The sequence below is a fragment of the Phacochoerus africanus genome, chromosome 1 (assembly GCF_016906955.1).
Source record: "Phacochoerus africanus isolate WHEZ1 chromosome 1, ROS_Pafr_v1, whole genome shotgun sequence".
NCBI lineage: Eukaryota > Metazoa > Chordata > Mammalia > Artiodactyla > Suidae > Phacochoerus > Phacochoerus africanus.
Window position 1 is genome coordinate 56,458,070 of NC_062544.1, and position 25,082 is coordinate 56,483,151.

A 25,082-nucleotide genomic window follows, 5' to 3' on the forward strand; every position below is an offset into this window, starting at 1 on the left:
CTGTGGTCCTACTTAGGCAACTTGCTTAGTAAACCTGGTAGCAGAGAGGAAGATGTTGCCCTGAGTATCCATAAAATTATGTTTCTTGCAATTAATTCTCATATTTGTTAACATCATAGACTCCAAATGCAATCCTCTTCTAGGATTAGAGCCACTGTTAGAGCACTACGTAAGCACCAGAGATTATTACCTCCATTTTTTTCTAGATGCTATGCCTCTATTAATGCAACCTATAACTTCTTTAGCTTGTTGTTACCACAAGGCCCTATTTATTAACTTTTACTGAATTCCCTTATTTTAAACCATAAGACATTTTTCACGTTCCTTCTGCTACAGCTTCTCCATCCTGTATGCATGCTAACATTTGGACTCAAGTTCAAATCTTCTTTATCCTATCAAATTTAATTCTAATCATATTAGGCCTATTGTTCTGGCATTTATGTGACTCTGCAGTGCATATTTCCTGTCTTTTCCTTCCTTAGAAATATATGCATATATGCGTAAGTGATGTTCCCGCATTCACGCTCACTTGCCATATTTGGATTCTTGTTCCTTTGGAGCCATCAGGGTCCAAATGAATGAGATTTATTTTTTCTATTCTTTCTTTTAAAACAGCAAGTCATGACCCTTTATATAAAATGTCTTGTCAGCAAAACAGTGAAGAGCCCAGGCAAGGGAAAAGCCATACACACATACACACAAAGACTTTCTTGCTACATTTTTCCTCAGAGAATACAGACACCTGCCTGATTATAATTACAGGCTCGGTTCCTTGGCAGGTTGCTAATCCAAACTATTTATTCTAAACACAGTCCTAAAATTGCTCAGAGCATGACAAATACGTGAATACCTAGGTGATTTGCTGAGTGGTCCAACGGTGAAATTGTTTTACCACTTCCTATAATCATGGCCCCCAAAAAAGGTGGATGAATGGATTATTCCTGCATTTTGAACCAAGTGAACCTTTCGGGATGATTTTCTAAAGCCACAAGATTGCAACACCCCGGCCTTAAAAGCAAGCTTTGTGCTTGGCACTAATAATGGCTTCTATTCTTCTAAGACGGGCCTTCCTCCACCCGTGGCTTTGATGTCCTTATAGAAAGAGACCTGTTGCCTGTCCCCATGCACCCAAGAGCACGATGCTGGCAAATTCCATCCTCTTCTTCTGTCAGTGTGGGCTAGATGCCTGCCCTGAAGCCCCACCTTGAATGGAAAGACCAGGTTGCATGGGTTCTCCATGAAAAACAGCCCATCTGCCAGGGCCGCCAGCTCTCTGCAATGGGACCCTCCCAGAATGCTTGCTGGGGGTGCTGGGTGGGTGGGGAGGGAGTGAGGCCCACACTCACCTGGGACTGGCCTGTCACTGGGGTACCATTGTTCAGCTGCAACAGCCCATTCAGCCCATCTCTGTAGAGCGTAACGGTATGCCAAGCCCCTAGTTTGATTTTGGTCTCACTCGTGATGATGGCAACTCCAGTTCCACAGTTAAACCTGTGGGGGGAGAAAAGGAAAGGGTGGAGGGTTCTTTTTTCTCTCTCTCTCTTTATAGCCACGCCTGCAGCATATAGAAGTTCCCAGGCTAGAGGTCAAAATTAGACCTGCAGCTGCCGGACGACACCACAGCCACAGTGACACCAGATCCGAACTGCCTTTGTGACCTACACTGTAAGCTTGCAGCAACGTCGGATCCTTAACCCACTGAGCAAAGCCAGGATCAAATCTGCATCCTCATAGACACAAGGTCGGGTTCTTAATTTGCTGAGCCACAGCGGGAACTCCTAGGAAGGTTCTTTGATCAACCCGTTCACCATGAGCAGGCACCTTGTCACCAGGGCAATGGCTTCTTTCAGAGCCAGTCCGTTCAGTCGGCTTTGCAAATATCAAGAGCTGTTAAAATGTACACCTGGAAAAACTAGGTGCCTCCTCCCTGGGATGACACCAACCTAGTTGTCTTTCATCTGCCCATAGAACCCTTCCCTGGGAGACCTTCTTTAATCTGATTTTCTCTGCATCTTGGAGAATCCTGGGCAGCTAAGATCTTCCCTCTCCATCTCAGTGATGACCAGATGCTAAACACGGACTCAAGGTGCAGAGAATTACAGCTTGAGTCATTCTGCTTCCAAGGATTTCTCTGGGGACTTCCCACAACTCCCAAATGACAGGCTCAGTGATATTAATAAAATGGTGTAAAAAAAAAAAGGTTTTCACACTCATTTTGGCAAGCTGGCCAGCACTGCCATCTGTGTTCAGCTGGGCCCGAGTGCAGGTGTGGTTTCCATGGGAAGCTTGGCTCAGGGGGGTGTGGGTGGAGGACAGGCATTCTCAGACAGTTGCGTTATTCTTTTTTTTTTCCCCGACCTCTGCATGGCCCAGGGTGCCCAGTGGTCACTATGCCTGACATCTAGAATTCTGATCCTTTCCAGGCAACTACCAAGCAGCCACCATGCCACCTCCCCATAGGTCCTGAGACCGAGGGGAGAAGGAAGCATGGCTGGTGCTGTCCTTATGAGGGCTTTCCCTAGCTGCAACCCACTTCTCACAGCCTCCCATTGTCTCCTGATCCTCAGGGGTGTGGAATGGGATCAAGAGGCTTTGCAGAACAGGCTCACCTAGAGGGGGGATATCAGAATCATGTGGTAGGAGCTGCAGAGTTGGGTTATTTACCACCAGCAAGTGACCATCAGGGCTAGTGGGAGTCTCTCAGGCCCTCCAAGTGTTATTAAAGCCCCATCAGGTTAGGGCCACAGCCCCAGATCCTGCTGGCTAACCTTAGTCTCCCATCAATCAAAGCATTTAGCAAAGGATGGCAGTGGGGGTGAGGGTGGGATGGGGGAGGTGGGGTATGGGAGGAATGGCATTTTCTGCCCTATGTGGGATGCTCGACAGCCTTATCAAACTTAACCAAAAGTAATTTTTGTGCTGAAATAATCAAAAGACAGTAACGATTGATACTTGCAGAGTGCTTGTCATAGGTCACGCTCTGCTCTGCTCTAAGCACTTTGATATGTTAAGGCATTTAATTCTCACAATGGCCTTGGGAGGAAATGCAGGCTGGGATAGGCTAAGTCACTTGCTGAAGGTCAGGCAGGGGGAATGGTGCCATCAGGGTCTTAACCAGTACACCATGGAGAAGCACAAGGTTGATCCCCACTGGTCATTCTTAAATAGCGCTGTGTACACCACCAGGAGGATGGTGAAAATGTGTCCACAAAACTCTGCCTCCAGAAAACCACACACACACACACACACACACACACACCCCCAAGATGGCTTCCAAGGTATGTTAGGGCAGAGGAATTAAGTCAAACAGTTCGCCACGGCCCCAAAGGAAGACGAAGATGGGATCCGAGCCTCTGGGAACCCGTAGAGGACTGTGGACTCCTCTCTGCTCTCCATGGCTGTCAGCTGTATCTACAGGGGACAAGGAGGAGGTTCCAGCCCTCTTCCCATTGCATCCACTGGAGCTCCAGGAGAGAAGGGACTCGGTTGCTTTGGCTCACTGATGCTACAGCAGGCACTACAGCCGTGCCAAGAACACCTCAAGGGCTCAGGAACATTTTCTGTTGAATGAATGAATGGTTGCAAGGTTCTGAGACTTAAATATCAGAGGTTATCCTGCAATCCTGATACTCCAGTATTTAGTAAACTGGTCCATGCTCATCTAATACACACTATTCCTTTATTTACAGGAATCCATCCTATAGAGATTTTATTCACACTGCAAAAAAGAAAACATCACGTAGACCAGCAGTCAAAATCCTAGGGGTTTTGGGGAGGAGTTACCTGAACTGGAGTGAACGCCGGATGATGGCCAGGGCCATGAAATCTCCCCTCCCGTGCTCATTCTCCCCGCAGTAGAGCAGTAAGCCATCCTCCGCCTCTGCCTGTTATACAAACAAAAGCCACGCACACAATGAACACCTCCTCTTCCATAAAGCACCACCTGGAAACACTCATGAATATGAAACCTGAGCATCTCCACTGTTGGGTGGTCCTATTTACAAGCATGTGGATTCCCATTAATTCCCAGGTAGCCAGTCCCGATTCATTTTCAATAAACAAAGGGCAGCAGATAAACAGCGTTCGAGGAATTTGGCAGTGACATGAGAGAAGACCGCCCTGTCTGACCCACTCTTTCCTTGGCTTTGTGGACCCACCAGCAGAGCCTCAGGGGAAACTGTGAGCACAAAGACCATGGTCACACAGGGACTGTTCGCAGGTTCATCAAATTCTAGTCTCACCAATGATCATTCTACTTTTTCCTTGATTTGTTTTACTTCCCATGCACACTTGTTTCTTCGCTTCCTTGAGGAGAACATGACAATACAAACAGCCCAGCTGATAGACCAGTTTGGTTTTCACCCAGATTGACCATCCTAGACTGGGATAGATCATCTTTTGGACCCTCAACATGTTGACCATGACCTCAAAGGGGACTTGTTTCCATATTCCAAACCTTTTTCCATCATCCGAGATACCCAAAAGGATCACTTTAAGCTGAAAGCACTGAATTCTGACTTGCAGCTAATTCCGATCACTTAGCACTTATTGGACCCTTACTGTATGCCAAGGTTTCATATATCAGATTTTTTTCTTTTCTTTTTTTCTTTTGTCTTTTTCTAGGGTCGCACCCACGGCACATGTAGGTTCCCAGGCTAGGGGTGTAATTGGAGCTGTAGCCACTGGCCTACACCACAGCCACAGCAACATGAGATCCAAGGCGTGTTTCGACCTACACCACAGCTCACAGCAACACCGGATCCTTAACTCACTGAGCGAGGCCAGGGATCGAACCCGTGTCCTCAGGGTTCCTAGTTGGATTCATTAACCACTGAGCCATGATGAGAACTCCCGGATTTTCTATTTGTTCAGTTATAGTAATAATAATGAAGGTTGTGTGGGCTCTGTTTAAAAGGTATTTGGGGATGAAGAGTGCATTTATGGCTTCTGAAACCCTGTCTGGGAAGAGTCCCTATTATGAGTGTTAACTTGCTGAGGATTTAAAGCGGGGGAGTTAGTCCCTCAGAACTATCAGCCTTAAGTCCTCAGCAAATCTGCCAAATACTATTTTCAACTTTTAGGTGGTGTATTTTTTTTTTTTTTTCCAGCTGACATGAGCAACATGGCAGGGACACAAACATTCTCCCTGGGAACCTTCAGGCCAGCTGTTTCCCTAGCTCAGTAATATGCAGAACCCAACCCACTCTCCCCTTGCTGGCACCCTTGAGTGTGTAAATGTGCCCACTGTTCTCACTACCCTGTGAATGGGTTTGCCCCCCTGCTTCCTCTCCCCTCCTCCTCCCTTTGATGGAGCCCCACTGCTGTGTTAAGGTCTCCAATAGGCTCTCATCAAACAATTAATTCTTCTTACCCTAAATTCAAGAGTAATTTGAAATGCCTGATAAGAGTTCTTCAGAGGTTCAAAGGTTACATAGGAGTGGCCAAAGAACTGAGGATACTGTATAACAATATCTGAAAAGAGAAAAGGACAAAACAAAAGAACACTCTTTCCTTACTTCTTCAAATGCAACAAAATCAATACACACCATTGCCTGGATGTCATTAAGTAAAAACTGGAAGTCTGTTAAGCCTAGCTTACCATCTTCTTTTCTCTACTCTTTACCCCTAGGATTCTCATTCCTGAGGACTTGGAGCTTCTGGATTTCTTAGAGAGAAACTGCATCTTTGGAGATTGCTACTTGCCACCTTCAAAAGAAATCAATGGCCTTAAGGCCACTGACAGCTGCTTTCCAGCTGTCCCTGCGTGTAATAGAAGTTGACTCAATTATTTTCCTTAACATTTATGCACATGTTTCTGCTGCATTTTTTTCAGCAGAGGTGTGAGAAAAGTAAAGCCCACCCCAGGGTGCCATCAGGATGATTTATTAATTGCTCCAAAAGGATGACATGTTTGGCACATATAGACATAGTGCTGCTATCTAACGAGAAGCAATGGGAGTTGCCTCATGTTTGCCCTGTAGAGCTAAGGAGCTAATGTAATGACTAAAATGGGAAGAAGGGGCTTATCTTAGAAAAAGGGCTTGTAGGAACCATGTGTGGACTGCAAAACTGTCCTCTGGCGCCCAGTGTGACCAATTCATCAGCATGTTCCATCCTCCCCCCAACACACACACACACCAAGAGCCTACCTTCTGAGCAGCTCTCACCACCTTTACCCAGGTTGCAGTGGCATCGAGAGCCCCCCCAGGTGTAGTCATTGACACAGAAGCTGTCAGCAGAGCAGAGAGTCTCATCACAAGACATGTCAAAGAGCCTGGGTATCAGAGCCACACCAGTCTTCCCCTTCCTCTCCACTGGGGTGGGCTGGGGAACCACCGTAGTCATAGGCAGAGATGCCGGGGTAGGGGGGACAAGCCTGGAAATGGTCATTGGGTTTGATCTAGGCGCCATCTTGGATTCTACCAAAAAGTTCTTATTCCTTTCTTTGATAGCAGGAAGCGGTTTAACCTAAAGACAGAGAAGGAAAAGAAATTCAGGATTAACACAGAGCACAGTAACGAGCCTGCCTTACTTCTAGCTGATGCCCAATACTTGAAAACATGGTCATTTTTTTGATACTTCCCCAAAGCCTGGGATGCAGAGGGAGCAGATACTATTGATCGAAATTTATGGTTAAAGAACTTGAGGCTCAAGGATTTTAGGCACCTTGCCCTGTATTACTCAGAAAGTCAGCGCTAAAGCTGATATCACATGACTTATCGTTATTACGACATCACCAAATGCATTCCTTTGTCAAGGAATTGTTTATTCCCTTATGTAAATGGACTAAATAATGTTTTTGCCAGACTGTGAAGTCAGCAGGCAAGGGCTAACTACAGAACATCAGCATGGCTGGTGCTGAGTTACTATTAATTTGTGATCACTGGGAGCCTAATAGTCAGAGGAAGTAGATAAGTGTTAAAAGCAAAGGAGCCAATTTAATTAAGTGTTAAGGAAAATGTTTGTTGTCCATTGACCAAATTGCCTTGTTCAACAAGAAAACAAAACACCAAGGTTTTAAAAGCAGTACTGTTTGTTACCTCCTCAAAGGAAATATCCAAATCTAAGTCGTCTTCAAATCCGTCACCATCCTCACCGCCTTCTGTGTCGGTCATGTAATGGGGTCCATAGCGCCCACTTCCTGACTCCTCAGGGCCTTCTGAGAAAAGCAGCACAGTGTGTCAACATAGGCCTTGGCTCCCTTTTCATTCCTAATTTAGCCACATACAGAGCTGTGCTCAGTGAATGGAGACGTATAGGAAACACACAGGGATTCAAAACAGAAGAGGAAGCAGGGAGCTCCTGCTGTGGCACAGCGGAAACGAATCTGACTAGCATCCATGAGGACACAGGTTTGATCCCTGGCCTCGCTCAGTGGGTTAAGGATCTGGCATTGCCGGAAACTGTGGTGTAGGTAACAGATGAGGCTCAGATCTGTCGTTGCCTGTGGCATAGGCCAGCAGCCACAGCTCCAATTTAACCCCTAGCCTGGGACCTCCATATGCCGCAGGTGCAGCCCAAACAAACAAGTAAAAAAGCAGAAGAGGAAGCAGCACGAGCAAAAAAATTCAAAGAACATTTCATCTCATAAGCAGTCAAGGAAATGCCCATTAAACCCAGAAAGAACTGTCATTTTATAGCGACCAGATCGGCAAACAGCCAAGTTGGGAAATAAAAAAAATATTACCAAGGATGGGGGTCAAGGGAGACTCAGACCCTAACTGTTAGATGTGTAAACTGGTACATCCACTCTGCAGAACACTTGGGAATATTTAATAAAGTAGAAAGTGTTCATAACTTATGACTCAGCAATCTCACCCCAACTTACAAAAACTGGAGAAATTCTTCTATGTGTGTACCAGAAGACGTGTGCATAACATATTCATAGCATCTGAATTTCTAACAGTAAAAAAAAAAAAAAAAACCCGCCAAATTTTTTATTTATAAAAGTAGTAACACCCCAAATATCCATCAACAGAGAATGAATAAATGAATTCTAGTTTATCTATGGAATGGAATACTACGGAATAGGGGAAATGAATGAATGGGTATTTAATGTATCAATGTGATTTAATCTCACATGATTTTATGCACAAAAAATGCAACTTGCAAAGGCGCCTGTTCAGTTTGATGCCATTTATATAAAAGTCAACAGCAAGGAAAACTATATATTATTTAAGGATACAGTCCCTAGTCCCTTGGTATCCCACACATGGTTTTGGTTACAGGAACCGCACCCCCCCCAGCCCGGCAAATAAAAAGAGCCATGACAGAGTTCCCATTGAGGCTCAGCAGGTTAAGAACCCTACATAATGTCCTTGAGGATGCGGGTTGGATCCCTGGCCTTGCTCAGTGGGTTAAGAATCTGGTGTTGCCACGAGCTGTGGTGTAGTTTGCAGATGTGGCTCTGATTTTATCCCTGGCTCAGGAATTTCCATATGCCACAGGAGCAACCACTAAAAAAAAAAAAAAAAATCTGAGATGCTGATGTTCCTTACATAAAATGGTCCTTGGTATCTGTGGATTCTGCATCCAAAGATTCTACATCAGCAGCTTCAACCAACCATGGATCGATAAGGCCTGACTATATACTTAAACTTTTAAGTAAAGTGATGACAAAAAATACCTGGGTAAGGTTAGAAGAGGGATGTGCACGAGGCATAACATGCAAGGGCCTCTGAAAGGACTCTAAAACACTCTATTTCTTAAGACAGATGCTGGGCTCCACTATTTCTTTTCTTTTCTTTTCTTTTTTTTTTGTCTTTTGTCTTTTTTGTTGTTGCTATTTCTTGGGCCGCTCCCACGGCATATGGAGGTTCCCAGGCTAGGGGTTGAATCGGAGCTGTAGCCACTGGCCTACGCCAGAGCCACAGCAACGCGGGATCCGAGCCGCGTCTGCAACCTACACCACAGCTCACGGCAACGCCGGATCGTTAACCCACTGAGCAAGGCCAGGGACCGAACCCGCAACCTCATGGTTCCTAGTTGGATTCGTCAACCACTGCGCCACGACGGGAACTCCTCCACTGTTTCTGAATAGAGTGTTTGTATTATTTTTTTGTTACATAAAAGCATAAAAATAATATGTATAAAAGCATAAATATATGTATATATATATTTGCTATCCGAAATATTTCATTAAAAGTTTTTCAATAAGAAAGAGACACTATACTAGAGCAAACACTCCCACATCCAGCGAAAAAGGGGCCCTGTGTGGCATCTGAGGGGTCAACTATTTTCATCCATGTTAGCAAAACAACGGGAGCTTTCAGGACTGGAAGGTAAGCTGAGAAAACTCAGAGGGGACAATACAGGGTATTGTTCTTTGGGGGATGGTCAGATTAATATTTTTATTCAGTTGTCATCCACAAAGTCTACTGATCCACAGCAGTCCTGACTCAGGCTGGACACAAGAAGCCCTACCCCCAGGCTCCACAGTGCCCCCATTTCCTCCTGGTGGGTCTGAGTAGACACAAGCACACGAGGCACCAGGCTTTAAAACTGTAACAATTCTGGCAACAGAAACTGACTTTTGTAGGTGGCTGATGCCCATTAGTTACTGGGTGATTAGTTTAAAAAGTAAAGAAAATGACATTAAAAAACCATAAATTGAACTTAAAGATAATTCTGCTTTCAGAATGAGCTACGCCAAACACCTGTCTCACAAAAGCAAACTCACCCTCCATGAGCAAAATAGCAAGCAGATTGAACGTGAAGTGAAGGAAATGACAAAGACAGGGTGTGGGAAGTTTGCTCAATGGGCATGCTGCTGACAAGACATCTCCTGGACCAGGAAGAGGGAAACGTGGTCAGCAGGTGATCCACAGACAGCGGGCCAGGATCTGTTCTCAGGTGTCAGGCACATCGTGGTGGAAGTGGGCTAACACAAGAGAGGTGGTGATCTTACCACCTCCGCACCAATCCCCCAGTTTTACTTAAAATAGCCCACATGCCAGCTGAAAATTCAAGCCTGTTGATGCCAGATTTACACTCGGATATAAATTCTCTTCAGCCACCTGCCTCCAGCCAGCACAGCTGTGTGCCAGAGGTCTTCACACAAAAAGCCTAGAGGTCTCTGAAGACAGCTTCCCCAACCTCATCTCTCTGTATCTACCTCTTCCTCTGCCTCTCTCTCTCTTTTTCTGCATCTCTTCTTGCCTTTTCTCCCTCTCCATTCTATCTCTGTATCGCTCATATTTTCAGATTTGTTAAATTTCAGAAGAAGGAATTCTTTAGGTAATAAAGGAATTATGTAGTACATGCATGAGGAGAGCTGGGTTTTATCTTCAGTAGATAGGTCTCTGTACCTCCAAGGTGTTCACCCTTGCCCTCTGCACATTCTAGCCATTCTTATACTATTCTCATCAATGTCAAGATTCTTGCATTTCATCGCATAATACCCTATCTGGAGAAAGAAAATCTTCAAAGACTCCCACTGCCTACAAGATAGATGCCAAGGCTCCCTGGTCAAGAATTCAAGAATCCCCTTTCCCATCACCATTATTTATTGACACCTACTGCCTCTTCCCTATTGACAGGTACTGTTGTGTGCTTCCCATCACACATTTCTAAACTGTACAATAATCCTGAAAGGTAAGTGTGTTAAATTTCATTTTGTACAGAAGACAGCTGAAGTCAGGGAAGTTAAGTGGTTTGACCAAGTTCAAAGATTTTGTGACTGGCTGAGTCTAACTCAAAGCCAAGTCTGTCTCGTGGCTGCTCTCCCAGTGCCTGTAGGAGAAGTCACTGTGGAGGGAGGAAGAGCCTGGCATTTAGAAAATTAACATTTATTGATACTTTTCACTGTGCCAGGAGCTTTTCAAATATTGTTTCTATTAATCTTCACAAATCCTGTGAAACTGGTTTGAGTATACCGATTTTACCATGTGGAGGTATAAACTGAGAAAGATTAAATCACTTGCTCAAAGACATGCAGACAGTAAACAACAGACCTAGATTTATCCTTGGCCTCTTTTCTGATTACATCATGTCACTTTTAAGCTGACTCCAAGTTGTAATTTTGACTCTTCGTTTCCCCCTCTTCCAAAGCATCAATGGACAAGCTGGTCTACCAGTTGTCTTATAAAAACATCTTGTGTTTTCTTACTCCAGGATTTTGGTTAATGTTCTTCTCCACATCATCCTCTTTTCCCCTCTCTTATATCTTTATATATGGTCTACTCACCCTTCCAACTGCATGCATTTGTGGATACAGAGATGAATGTATATAATCAAAAGACCACCAAGTGACCTTTTAAAAAGACAACACCAGACTCTTCTGAGGAAAAAAAAAATGGCGATTTCAGAAAAGGTGGAGAAGCCAAGATCTGGGATATTCCTCCATCTCCTCCTGGATGGGATGATTCCCCCCCCCCAAAAAAAATATATGCCCCTAATCATGAGCTCAGAATAAGCTTCCATAGTTTGATGAAATCAATCAATGGATATTTAAGATGGACTTGCACTTTCTGGACTCCTGGCCTTGGAATGCTACCCCTGTGTTTCCCAACTCAACTGTGAATGCCTTTGAAGGCGGGAACTATATTTTAGACTTCTTGACACCCCTCTCTCCATCCTCCATTTAACTAACACTTCACATATTCATTGAAAGCCACGACCTCCACCAGGCAGGGGAAACACTCCCCCAGTGCTTCAGTATAGGGGGACTTGTTTCTGTCCCATCCTGGCCCAGATGGCCAGGCTTGCTTAGGTGACAGAATACTGGGGATGAATCCTTCTACGGTGAGACTCTGCCCCCAAATCCAAAGACATTTCCTGTCTCTTTCCCTAACTCAGAACCAGAAGTATAGAATTGGAAAAGACCTGAGACACCGTTTGGTCCAAACTTCCCATTTCATAAATGTGGAAACTCAAGCCATAGAAGAGAAATGACTTAAAACCAAGGTCACGCATCTCATTGATGGAAGACTCAGGATCAGAACCAGACTATATGACCCCTAGTTCAATATCCAGAATACTTTAACACATAGATGTTTTGATACCAAGTGTCTAAGATACTTCATTTCAGCCAGAAGGATATAGGGAAGCCAAGGGTTGGTGTGTAGGTAGCTCAGTTCTCATCCTGGCCCTTAACCCACCCTAGCATATCTATCTTGAAGGAAATTCTTGGAGGAAAGGGCCAGGAATGCATTTCTGCAGGTATGAAATGGTACCATGATCAGAATGGAAATGACTCCTGGTTCTCTGCGCATATTGAGAAGTAAAATAAGGCACATGTTCAATGGATAAAGTTTTTTGGTCTTTATAATCATTGCTTCTGTTGGGCACTGTATATAACATCTCCTTGAAGCCAGAGGTTACTTCTCAGTACAGGGAAACAAAGGGCATGATATAAGGGTGGGAAGAGAATATGGAATTACAAAGACTTAGAGTCAAAGACATCCAGACTTTTATAGAACGACCTCAGATATCAGCTAACACCATAGGTCCATCTTACAGAGGAGTAAACTGAGGTTCAAAGAGACCATGACACTTGCCCAGAGAGAGGGCTCATTAGCGGCAGAGCTGATCTAGAATTCTGGATTCCCAATGCTGCACTCCAATACTCTCCACAGCTTCTCTCTCAGCCTCTCATAACCATCCAGGTTAATAGCCATCTCCCTTCTTTTTTTTTAAATAGGAAGGAAATGAGCTCAGAGAGGACCAGGCACAGTATGACATGAAGACTTCTGGAATGAAGCTCCCTGCTCTTGTCTCCTGGTGGCCTGAATACCTTAGCTCTCAAATCCATGGCTTCCCTGAAGATTCTACCAATGCTGTTTCTAAGTGAGCACAGAATGTACGGTCCAAGCCATGACAAGAAATCTCCCAGTAGCCTGAGGCTATTGTGATTAAAGTGCATAACTTATCTCTCTCTACTTGGCACTTTGCTAATTAGGAAAAGAGAACATTACAAAGAAGTCATTTATTTAGAACTACAAAAGTCAAACCACTGACGGAATGCAAAACAAGTACAAGGGTTATTCTGCTGTAAGAAAAACTAATACGCAAAAGGCAAATTTCTATTAAGGGATGATTTTTATTTTTAAAAACCTGTATGCTTGTTTTTATAGAGGCATCACCAGTTTTCTATAAATAGTAAGTTCCTCTGATGTTTCAACATGGAATAGTTGGAAATACCCCTGCTCATGGAAACCAATGACTGGATAGGAGATTGACACAAATACTGTATGACCTTGGATGAGTCATTTCATCTCCCCGGGTACCATGTTTCTAATAAAATAAGGAATGGGATTGGATTTGATGACTGGCTGGCACTAACATTCTGTGGCCTTAAAGTTTATGCCTTTGATTTAGACATACTGCAGGGATCTGTTACTCCAAGTGAAATTTGAAAAAGAAACAACTAGGGGATTTCACTTATGTAGATGAAAAAGAAAAGAAAAAAAAGTTCAGCAAGGAAGTTACATGCCTTGGGAATTGCAGCTTTGTGTTCAATGTTATAAGCCTCCTAGAAGATGCGACCTATCATTTATCAGAACTCATCTTCATTTATAAGGACCAGGTTGTATTTGGGTCCCTTCTCTTTCAGCTCTTAGCAACGATGAGAGAGGAACACTTATTCTCCACTCCTGAAGCTGCATCATAAGAAGAGTTTCTGAAAATACTGCTGGATGCTCGTCCAACCTTTTCTCCTCCCTAGAGAGGGAGAGACATAAACTGAGATGATGAAGAGAAGCATTTGGTCCATATTTCTGAACTGAGTGAAGCTCATCTATCAAAGGACCTGGAGTAGGGAGGAGGAACTGGGGACAAATTCAGTCCCTCTCACCTTTGCTCTCCACCTCGACAAGTGCAAAGCAAGTATGATCCCAAACTTTGCCTCAAGCAGGTTCCACCGCCTGGACTGGACAAAAGGGGATTTGCAAAAGGGAGTTTGTGCTTAGAGTGAGCTATGTTCTCTGACTCAGCCTTTAGCACAAATAAGGATGGCTTTCAATTCTTTATCTTCAGAGTGTGCTGTCTTCTTTCTGAACTGGTTCAGAAAATGGACAAAGCGAGGATGTGTTATTGACTGGGCATACTCAAAACCCTAGCAGCCTAGGCAACACAGGGACTCAGAGGGTCTTCGAGGAGGCTGAATGGTTTCCTTTGCTCCTCCCTTTCCCAGAAATAATCTGCCTGATTCTTTTTCTCCAACCTGAGCCAACCTAACTAATCCAAGGGTATGTTTCTATGATGACATGGGTGGGATTACTGAGAGACAGTGGGTCTAAAAAAAACCCAACCATACGCAGGTATATTTGTTCTTTTCTGTTCATCATGCTTCATGAAACTCTTATTTGACTAGAGCCCAAGAAGGGCACCGCAGGCAGAGCCGTCACCTTCTAGAGCCTTCACCTTCTAGAGCCTTCACCTCCAAGCTTCCTCGACTCCTTTTTTAGTTTTATGCCTGCACACACAGATGAGGGGACAACTGTGCATAACCCCTGTGGAGTGTTTTCTTTTGAAGAGAGTATAAACCAGTCAACCAACCACAAGCCACTGTATCCTTCTCCCTTGGAGTCTCTCCTTATACAGATAATGGGACTGTGGAAAGCTAAACAGATGGCCAGAAATCAAGGTGTTAGGCACCTGTTTTTCTACTACCTGCTGATAGAGGGGATACCTAGGCAAACATAATTTGGGAGGTGGCTGTGAACACAGCAGGACAACGGAGGGCCATGCTTTCATCATGGTGTGCTGAAAATTTCAGGTGTGGAATCTTTGCAACTTCAGAGAATAATGAGTAATAATTTACTGACAACATTCTGTGGGGATACCTCAGGACTTGAGGTGGAGTGGGAGGTGTACAATTTACACAGGCAAGTAAAACATTTCTAAGCAGCTGAACTAGTGGCTGGCAGTGTTATGTACACAGCAGACACTCAATACATATTTTTTTAGATAAGAGAATGAGTGAATGTTCTCTGTAAGAGTCAAAACTTCTTAACAAGGGGTTCTGCACACAATAAAAGCAAAAGAAATATTTGTTGAAAGATCTCAGCTTTAATCTGGTCAATGGTGATACTCTAAGGGTCTAATCAGTCATTTTTGCTGGGAGTTTACTGGTAATTCCCAGCTAATAGTATTAACAGTAGAAAACTATTGGGAGTTCCTGTCGTGGATCAGTGGTTAACGAATCCAACTAGGAACCTTGAGGTTGCGGGTTCGGTCTCTGGCCCTGCTCAGTGGGTTGAGGATCCAGCGTTGCCGTGAGCTGTGGTGTAGGTTACAGAGGCGGCTCGGATCCCGCGTTGCTGTGGCTGTGGTGTAGGCCAGCAGCTGCAGCTCCGATTCAACCCCTAGCCTGGGAACCTCCATATGCCGTGGGAGTGGCCCAAGAAATGGCAAAAAGACAAAAAAAAAAAAAAAAAGTAGAAAACCATTGTCCATGGGGTCAGGAGAATAATGGGGCTTAAAGAAAGAGCTTCTCTTTCTCGCCCCACCCTGCTCCCCACCCCGGGTCTCCTTCTGCAGGATAATTTAACAGTAGATATCAAGGGTTTAAGTTATTTGACTTGTAATTCTGCTATTAGGAATCCGTCCTAAGAAAATAGCCAGATGTATCAAAAACATGCATTATCATGTAAACATTATTACTAGAAAGGTCATGGTGTATTCTATGTTCACAGGAAGAATTTGTGTTTGGAAATATGGAGATCCTTGGTGCTCTGCATCTCAGTGGTTGGGACTGGAAGCAGACTGGAGTGAGGTGAAAAATTAATAGGAGGTTGGGCAAAAAGTTGTAACAGTAAACATAGACAACACAATAACTCTAGCCTGAGGAAAGCCTTGAATTGAGATGGGAGGTGGAGGGGCTATGGGGGTCAAGGAAGTCTTTTCCGTGAGTATGGAATACATGTTTGTAGGCTGATGAGAATGAGCTGGAAAAGCAGAGTGAAAGATGGATCACATGGGAGACTGGGGGTAGCAAACAAAAACTGGACATGCATAGTGTGATCTCCAGTTGACCTAGTACAAGTAAGGGCTTGGTTCAGATCTCACACGTGGCAACAGGAGGTACAATGGAAAGCCTGAGAGGAGATGCAGCTCGCCAGTGGCTCACAGTCCACATACACCTACAATTGCAGGGCAGGCTGACTGATGCTTCAGTGAGACTGAGCTCCAGTGTCTGGTTTTCTGTGCTCCTTAAAGTGGCTTCACAGTTGGGCCTCAACTGCAATTCAGTTCCCCTGTAGGTATTCTGATGGGCAAATATTTTTGCCTTCCACTCTATCATCCCTTTTTTCTCCTCTGAGAAAAGGTGCTAGGAGAAAATAATTACCACCACAAAATTCTATGTTTGATTAAATGACTGTTCAAAAGTAAAAGCAAAGCAAAAGAGAGAGCCCAAGGCAGTTGGTCCCTAACAGCATTTCAAGGATTTACTGAGAAGTATACTACAAGAAAAAGGAAAGAGTAAGATGCAAAGAGTAGTGGGCAGAGGAACTTCATGGATAAATCCAAACAACTGTATCTGTAAAAAAGAAAAAAAAAGAAAAGAAAAAAGCCCAAACCTGTGCCTATTAAACAAGGTGAAATGACAAAAACGTTGAAAAGTAACATGTGTTTATGTCATCTTTGATTTCTTTCAACAGTGTTTTATAGTTTTCAGAGTACAGGACTTTTGCCTCCTTAAGTAGATTTATTCCTAGATATTTTATTCCTTTTGATGCAATGGTAAATGGGATTGTTTCCTTAATCACTGAGTATATAGAAATGCAAGATTTCTGCGTATTAATTCTGTATCCTGCATCTTTAATGAAGTCATTGATGAGCTCTAGCAGTTTTCTATACTGCCCTTTGCAGCAGCACTGATGGACTTAGAAGTTATCATACTAAATGAAATAAGTCAGACAGAGAATGACAAACAGCATGTGATATCACTTATATGTGGGATCTAAAAAGGGGGTACAAATGAACTTATTTGCAGAACAGAAACAGACTCAAAGATTTTGAAAACTAACTTATGGTTACCAAAGGGGATAGGTCGGGGAGGGATGGACTGGGGGTTTGGGACTGGCACATGCACACTGAGGTATACGGAATGACTGGCCAATGAGGACCTGCTGTATAGCACAGGGAACTCTACCCAATGTTCTGTGATAATCTATGTGGGAAAAGAATTTGAAAAAGAATGGCTGTGTGTTCATGTATAACTGAGTCACTCTGCTGCACAGCAGAAATAAGCACAACAATGTAAATCAACTATACATCAATAACATTTTAAAAATGAAAAAAAGAGAAAGGGAAAGCAAATGTAAGACAAGAAGGAAGACAAAAAAAGTCCTTTTATTGTTTCTGATGAGGGGAATAGATATTGATTAACTTTAGACCATAAAAGTTTGGAAGTTAATTTATGGGTAGTAAATGAAAGAATATGTAATTTCATCCCAAGAGAGAAGAAAGAGGACTAAGAAGATGTAGTCAATTCAACAGAAAGTAGGAAAGGAACAAAGATAAAAATCCCTCTCCAAGAAAATGGAAAAAACAGAGTAAATAGTACAAAGTAAGGTGGTAGAAATAAATATTCAACAACTATAATAACCGAATGTAATAAACCTGCCATTTAAACACAGTGCTTGTCAGACTGGAATTTAAAAAGTTAAGCTAACGTACACATGTATGTGTAACTGGGTCACCATGCTGTACAGTAGAAAACTGACAGAACACTGTAAATCAGCTATAAATAAATAAATAAATAATAAAAGTTAAGCTACATGTTGTTTCCCAAAAGTACCCACAACATAAGAAACAGAGATGAAAAACTTTTTAAAAAGTAGTAGATGTGGAGTTCCCGTCGTGGCGCAGTGGTTAACGAATCCGACTAGGAACCATGAGGTTGCGGCTTCGGTCCCTGCCCTTGCTCAGTGGGTTAATGATCCGGCGTTGCCGTGAGCTGTGGTGTAGGTTGCAAACGCGGCTCGGATCCCGAGTTGCTGTGGCTCTGGCGTAGGCCGGTGGCTGCAGCTCCGATTCAACCCCTAGCCTGGGAACCTCCATATGCCGCGGGAGCGGCCCAAGAAATAACAACAACAAAAAAGACAAAAAAAAAAAAGTAGTAGATGTTACAAGCAATAGCTAAAATAAAGCTAGTAGATCTAATTATTGGGCAGTATAAATTTTAAGGGAAAAATGAAATACTATTAATGATAAAAATAGTTATTAAGTAATGATGAGAGGTATCACCAGGAATATAAAATGATTCTAAACTGGAGATATATGTGAAAAAGTTTAATGTATCTATCTCAGTAATAGCTATATCCAGCTGACAATTTAGAAGATCTGAACAATGATATTAGAAAAGCTTGGTCAGATGCACATATGTAGAACCATAGACACTAAAATAAGAGAATGCACGTTTTTTACAAAAGTACATGGGAAATGTGCATGATCTTCAAATTGTAACTATAAAAAAAGAAAAGAAAATCCCACAGATTGAAAAAAAACTTAAAACAGACTTCTAAATCTAAAAGCCTTGGGGATCTATCTAATGAAAGCCATGAAGGACCTTTATGGAAAAAAAATAATAAAAATCTGCTAAAAGTCTTTAGAAAAAAATCCAAATAAATGGGTGAGATATAACAGCAATGAACTGGATGATTCCATGTCCAGAGATACGTATTCCTCCAAAAGCGTTTTATACATTTTACATAACTCTGATTTTTAAAATTCAACATAATCCTGATTTTTAAAATCCCAACAACGTTTTTCGCTGAATTGAAAAACTGCTTCTAAAATTTATAATGAAGAGCAAAGGGTCAAGACAGACCAGACAATTTTGAAGAACACAGTGGAGTAGAAATACCTACCAGATATCATGACTTTATAGAGCTGCAGAAACTAAGACAGTGTGGTATTGACATAGGGATAAAGAAAGACTTTAGGACCCAGAAAACAGATTCACAGATGTATGGAGATCTGATACATGAGAAAGACGCTGTTGTGAATCGATAGGAATAAAGATGAACAATTAAATAATTGGTGCTGGGGCAAGTGGTTATCTGTTTGGAAAAAAAAATACCAAATTAGGCTCCAACTTTTTCATACCTAAAACTAAATTCCAGATACATTAAGATCCTAAATATGAAATGGAGAATTTTCAAACTTTTAGCATAAAATAGAGGATTTGGGGAAATCCTTGAAATGCTCTTGGAAAGAGGAAGCAATTTTTTTTTCAGGGCCACACCCACAGCATATGGAGGTTCCCAGGCTAGGGGTCCAGTCAGAGCTGCAGCCACCAGCCTACATCACAGCCACAGCAACACAGGATATAAGCCACGTCTGCAACCTACACCACAGCTCACAGCAATGCCGGATCCTTAACCTACTGAGCGAGGCCAGGGATCAAACCCGAAACCTCATGGTTCCTAGTTGGAATCGTTTCTGCTGTGCCATGACGGGAACTCCGAGGAAGCAATTTTTTAAAAATTCAGGAAATTATAGAGAAAATTGAGATATTTAACTACATCGAAAAAATACTGGTATTCAACATGCGATATTCTACTTTTTTTTTTTTTTTTTTTTTGTCTTTTTGCTATCTCTTTGGGCCGCTCCCGCGGCATATGGAGGTTTCCAGGCTAGGGGTCGAACTGGAGCTGTAGCCACTGGCCTACGCCAGAGCCACAGCAACTCGGGATCCGAGCCGTGTTTGCAACCTACACCACAGCTCACGGCAACGCCGGATCGTTAACCCACTGAGCAAGGGCAGGGACCAAACCCGCAACCTCATGGTTCCTAGTTGGATTCGTTAATCACTGCGCCACGACAGGAATTCCCAACATTGATATTCTAAGTGAAGGGTAACACAGACTAGTAGAAGGTATCTGCAACACATTTCTGATTCAGGATTAGTATTTCGATATCTATATTGAAGCTTATTAATATTATTTACATGTAATTATACACTATGTATATAATTAATTTATATGTATATATTTCAATAAAATAGGCAAAATATATAAACAGTCATAGGCTGACTAATAAAGCTATAAAAACCTGATAATATCAAGTGTCACAAGGACATACAGCAAGAAAAGTTTTGAACACATTGCCAGTGGGAGTGAAGACAGGTACAATTACTTTTTTTTTTTTGGTCTACATTTTAGGGCTACACCTGCGGCATATGGAGTTTCCCAGGCTAGGGGTCGAATCAGAGCTGTAGTTGCCAGCCTACACCACAGCAACAACAGAGCCGAGCTGCGTCTGCAACCTACACCACAGCTCACAGCGACGCCGGATCCTTAACCCACTGAGCGAGGCCAAGGATTGAACCTGCATCCTCTTGGATACTAGTCAGATTCCTTTCCGTTGAGCCACAATGGGAACTCTGGTAAAATTACTCTGAAGAACAAATTTGGAGCAATGTAACAAAGCCTGAATTTTATTAGGAGACTGAAAATCTGCATCTAGGGTGGGTAAGAAATAAAATTGATACTGTTGAAAGTTGAACCAGCGATTGGGAGATAAACATGAAGAATTCTCCCAGCACGCTGAGAAAAATGTCAGAGGTAAAACAAACGAAGAAACAAACAAACAAAAAAAAAAAAGAGAGAAAATAATAGATATGGATACAGATATAGAGCAAAAAGTCCAAGCTGAGGGATTATGGGTGTTTCCTTGGTATTCACCAGAATCAAAAACATAAAAATATACCTTGTCTGAGCTGCAAAAAATTGGGAGAAGATATTCTGAGAGGGCTAATTATTTCCACTGGCATCAAAAGATCTACAACTAGACATAAACTGACAGAATTTCTATAGGATAAAGAAAAACTTTAGGAATCGAAATGGTGATCTCCGAGGACAAGCAGCTGGGCAAGTGGAGAAAGACATGATGCTGAAGTTCATGTATTCACGTGGGCACAGTGGGTTAAGGTTGTGCCCTTACTGCAGCTGTGGTGCAAAACTGTGGCACGGCCTGGGAACTTCCACATGACACGGGGGTGGCCAAAGGTGGGGGAGGGGGATGTGATGTTGAAACACATAGTCCTGAAGGTGATTAATCCAGATTATGTCTGGCTTAGTAAAGACAAAGGGGGAAGGGAAAAGACAAAGAAGTTCTCCTATCTTCAGCGAGAGTGTCTGAACTAGAAAGAATAAAGATACTTTTGATAACTACTAGCTTTTCTCTGTATTTGTGAGTCTATTTCTTTAAGTTCTTATTTTATATCTAGATGAGATGATGGGTGTTTCACTAAACTTATTGTGATAATCTTTTCATGAGGTATCTGTACATTTTAAACTTACATGACTCTATCTCAATACAACTGGAAGAAAAAAAAACAGAAAAGCACATCCGAGTGTCTTGGGTAAGCTCACAGTCCCAAAGCTTGCATGGCCCTAGAAGACACCCATACTGTAGAAGAGACCTTTGGTGATCACTAAGCTAGAGAGGGTCCCATCATCGTCCTGTTAGAATGAAAACAACTCCTGCTTCGTGAATATTGTCATAGTAGAGCCTGTCTTAAATCAGGAAAGGGTTTGGTCCTCACTCTGACCCACAGTTCTGCCCAACAATTAGCTGACTTATCCTGAAGCAATGCTGGATCCCTAACCCACTGTGCCAGGCTGGGGATTGACCCTGCATCCCAGTGCTCCAGAGGCGCTGCTGACTCTGTTGCACCAGAGCGGAAATTCCCAACAATTAACCAAATGTTCTGCCGAGTCTGTGTCGGGAGCAAGCCAGCCTCTCTCTGGGCCATGATATTAGCTGTGCCCAAGAAATCAAAGTACACGAGAAGCAAGAGTAATTTTGTCTCATGTTCAATAGCTACTGTGGCATACTGTTTAAACCCAGAGGCAGAGAGAGGAGAAGCCACAGGTGCCGATGAGGGTTTCCAAGCACAGAAGCCCCCATCAAAGAGAATATCCTGAAATACCAAGGCTGAGAAATCCTGTCTGAATGGCATCATCCACTGGAGGTGTCATGGAGAATTTTCTAAAGCAAAAATTTCTTCAGGAGTTTGAAACCTACATCTTGAGAAAATACCACCTAGCTGAAGTCGGCTGAGGGCTCAGAAAAGGAGGAGGTAACAGGACAAACAGCCCCCTGGGGGAGTGGGTGTAGCTGGGATCCATCTGCTGGGGTGGGGTGGAGAGGTAGGGCTGATGCTATGAAGTCAGGAGCAATAAGGCAGACAGGTTGTCGGGGGCTAGACTGTGGAAGATATCAGATGTTGGGCTAAGAAGCATGGCCTTTATCTGTGAACAAGGGGGAGCAGGACAGGAACAGGCTCATGGAGGTGGTTTTACATTAGCCCAGCAGGGGGCGCAAGGGGTTTACTTTCTGCCTCTGCACCCCTTGAAACCTTTTGGCCTCCAGCACATGCTTAAATATTGCTCATCACTCAACCCAGGAAAACTTCTGCTGGATTCTCCTGTTCCTCATCCTCTGTCCCTTTGAGGAAATCCTCCTCAACCCTTACAGCCATGCCCAATGTCACCTCGCTGTGGAACCTTTGCCAACCCACCTGCCAGCTCCCTGATCCACTCCCTCTTTGCTGTGCTGTAAAGCATATTTGTGTGCTGCATGTCACGTCTGTTCCCCGGACTGTATCCTGAACCCTGGAAGGCAAGGACTGGCTCCAATTCTCTTTGAAAAGGGTGTGTCAAAGAACAACTATCTCTGAAATTAGTGATGGATCCTTTTGATTACTTCCATACAGAATCCACCCTATGGATTCTATGGCTCTATACTAACATGTCAGTGTTAATATGTCATTTATATGAAACTCTATTCAATTTCCTTACGTATCTGACTCAGTATTATTCAAGCTGCACATTTCAAACCCATTAGCAGAGAGTAAAAATAACTCACTGGAGCCCGACAACATTTTTTTAAAAATGGAACCAAATGGTATAAAAATATAAAGCTCTGATTTTAGCAGGAGTATTGCTCTGTGAGGCATTTGCACGCACACCCATGTATTTCTAGATATGTTTTGTGTGCACTGGGGAGGGGAGCAGGGCAAACTGTAGATTCTTTCTGTGGCCTGCAGTCCCAAAATGTTTTGAGAAAAATTCTTCATCCTAGTTGATTTTTTGAATGTTGGTTAATTTTCCAGCCCGACTGCTGTTTTATTTTGAGCAGGGCTTAGATTTTCTAATTTTATGTTTGTGCTGTAGTTAGGTTTCTCAGCCTCAATAGTTGGGTTTCTACTGACATTTGGGGCTGGATCACTTTTTGGGGTGTGTGTGTGTGCACTGAGAGTGGGGTTCTGTGTATTATAGGGTGTTTGGCAGCCTCCCTGGCCTCTCCCCATAAGATGACAGAGCACCTTCCCCCCAGCTGAAGCAGCCAAAAATGTCTCCCGACGCCTCTGCCAAGTGTCCCATAGGGGGCATAATCACCCTTAGTTGAGAACTGTACCCCGTACCCCACGGTACCCAATATAATGGAGGGCATTCAGGCAGACTTTAGGAAATGCATCAGACAGATCTGAAGCGAAGATTCCATGGGAGCCCACTGCCACAGAAGATCTGGGACCACTGATCCCCAGTTTCTTAATCTCCATCAGGTTTACAGCCAAATCCCTCTGCACCCCTGTCGGACTGCACAGAGTGCCAGTGATCTCGCCTCAGGATTTCAAGCGTGTGCATGAACACAGCAAGTATTCAGGGTCAGCAAGTGTTCTTGGAAGTGCCAAGAGCACAGAAAGAATCCCAGGACTTCTAGCTGAAAGAAGTAGGACCTTGCAATGGAAGAAGCATCTCAGGAAACTCATGTGGAAGGTCCCCTGTTGGGACCACAGAAGGAATAGTCTTCCTGCTCTAGGAAGGAGCTACATGCATTCAGGAGATGGGTGAGAAATTGTGCCAGAAGTGACCTGCTCTTATACGGAAGGGCCCAACCATGCCTGCAGGTGGAGTCTCTACACAAAGAGGAGGAAATGCCAGGAGCACTGGACAGAGAGTCCAATGAATCTAACACTATGATAACTAACTGTGACCTAGAACTAGTCACATAGCCCAGGGATATTTCAGTTCCTTATCAAAAAATACTGGAAGTCTAGCTCCAATACTATCTGCTGGTTTCAAATTCTGTGCTTTTGGCTGGCTTTTCTACCTTCTCGTTTTATACGTATTCTCCTGTGAGCAATATAAAATTGCCTATCAGTCTCCCTTCTTTCTGCTGATTTCCCCACACTGTAGCCATAGTGATCCTGTTTAAAATTCTGCTGCTCAAATACTTCAAGATCTTTGCATCTAACTTAGAAGAAAACCCAAAGTCCTCACCAGAACCTGCAAGATTGGGTATGATCTAACCCTGGCCTCTGGCTACCTTTCTGACCTTATTATCATTCGTCTCACTGACCATGTTCCTTTCTGCCTGCAGACTATCCCAAGCCTGTCCTCACCCCAGGACCTTTGCACTTGCTGCTTCCGCCACAAAGAAGGACTCTGCTCAGATCTCTCTTGAAGGGACGCCTTCCTTGATAGCCTGACCCAAACAGCAGCTCCTGAATCCTCTATGCCCTCTCACCCCTTCTCTTTTCCTCTTAACATTATCATTAAAGACATTACTTACATAAGATAATATAATTAATACTTATTTTATTACCTACTTACTTACTGGGACTGATTCTCCCACATTTCCATAAGGACAGGAAATGCCTATCTTACTTACTGCTAGGACCCCAGCACCCAGATACTTCCTGGCAGGTTACAGACATTAAATGCACATTTTTCAAATGAAATGGTAAATGAATGTTAAGCAAATGAAATAATCATGGTAGACTCAGACACTAAATTCTTTACTTTCTTGAGCATCACGAAGACATTTTCCAAATTAATGTAAACTCATTACCAGTGGTGACGCAAAACCAATCCAAAAAGGCCTGACTTTAACTCCCAGTTGTCTGTAGCTTTTCTTATCTCTCACTCTTCTATTTTTCACTGTTCTACCTCTTTCTGAATTTGACAGTCCTTTATTTCATTTTGTTTTAGAGAGAAATGTATTGCATCAGTTCTTTTTACCATTAAGGTTCAGCATTGATTATAAGTAAGATGCTATAAAGGTCTCAGATCACTGGAGAGATTTCAGTTTCTGTAAAATCTAAAATTAACTGCCATCTTCCA

General features: G+C 43.2%; 1 protein-coding gene across 2 annotated transcripts in view; it reads right to left on the reverse strand.

Moving 5' to 3' along the window:
* The window catches only part of EGFLAM (EGF like, fibronectin type III and laminin G domains), a 203,972-nt gene that overhangs the window by 54,325 nt on the left and 124,565 nt on the right, over positions 1-25,082 (reverse strand). The window contains exons 8-12 of one of the 2 annotated variants that reach the window (XM_047766743.1): positions 7,041-7,156; positions 6,150-6,468; positions 5,372-5,472; positions 3,784-3,884; positions 1,347-1,491 (exon numbers count right to left, since the gene is read on the reverse strand). In XM_047766743.1, the coding sequence (XP_047622699.1) occupies positions 1,347-1,491; positions 3,784-3,884; positions 5,372-5,472; positions 6,150-6,468; positions 7,041-7,156 (782 nt within the window). Of the gene's footprint in view, positions 1-1,346; positions 1,492-3,783; positions 3,885-5,371; positions 5,473-6,149; positions 6,469-7,040; positions 7,160-25,082 lie in introns of both variants that reach the window. The other variant, XM_047766734.1, reaches the window with a different exon arrangement.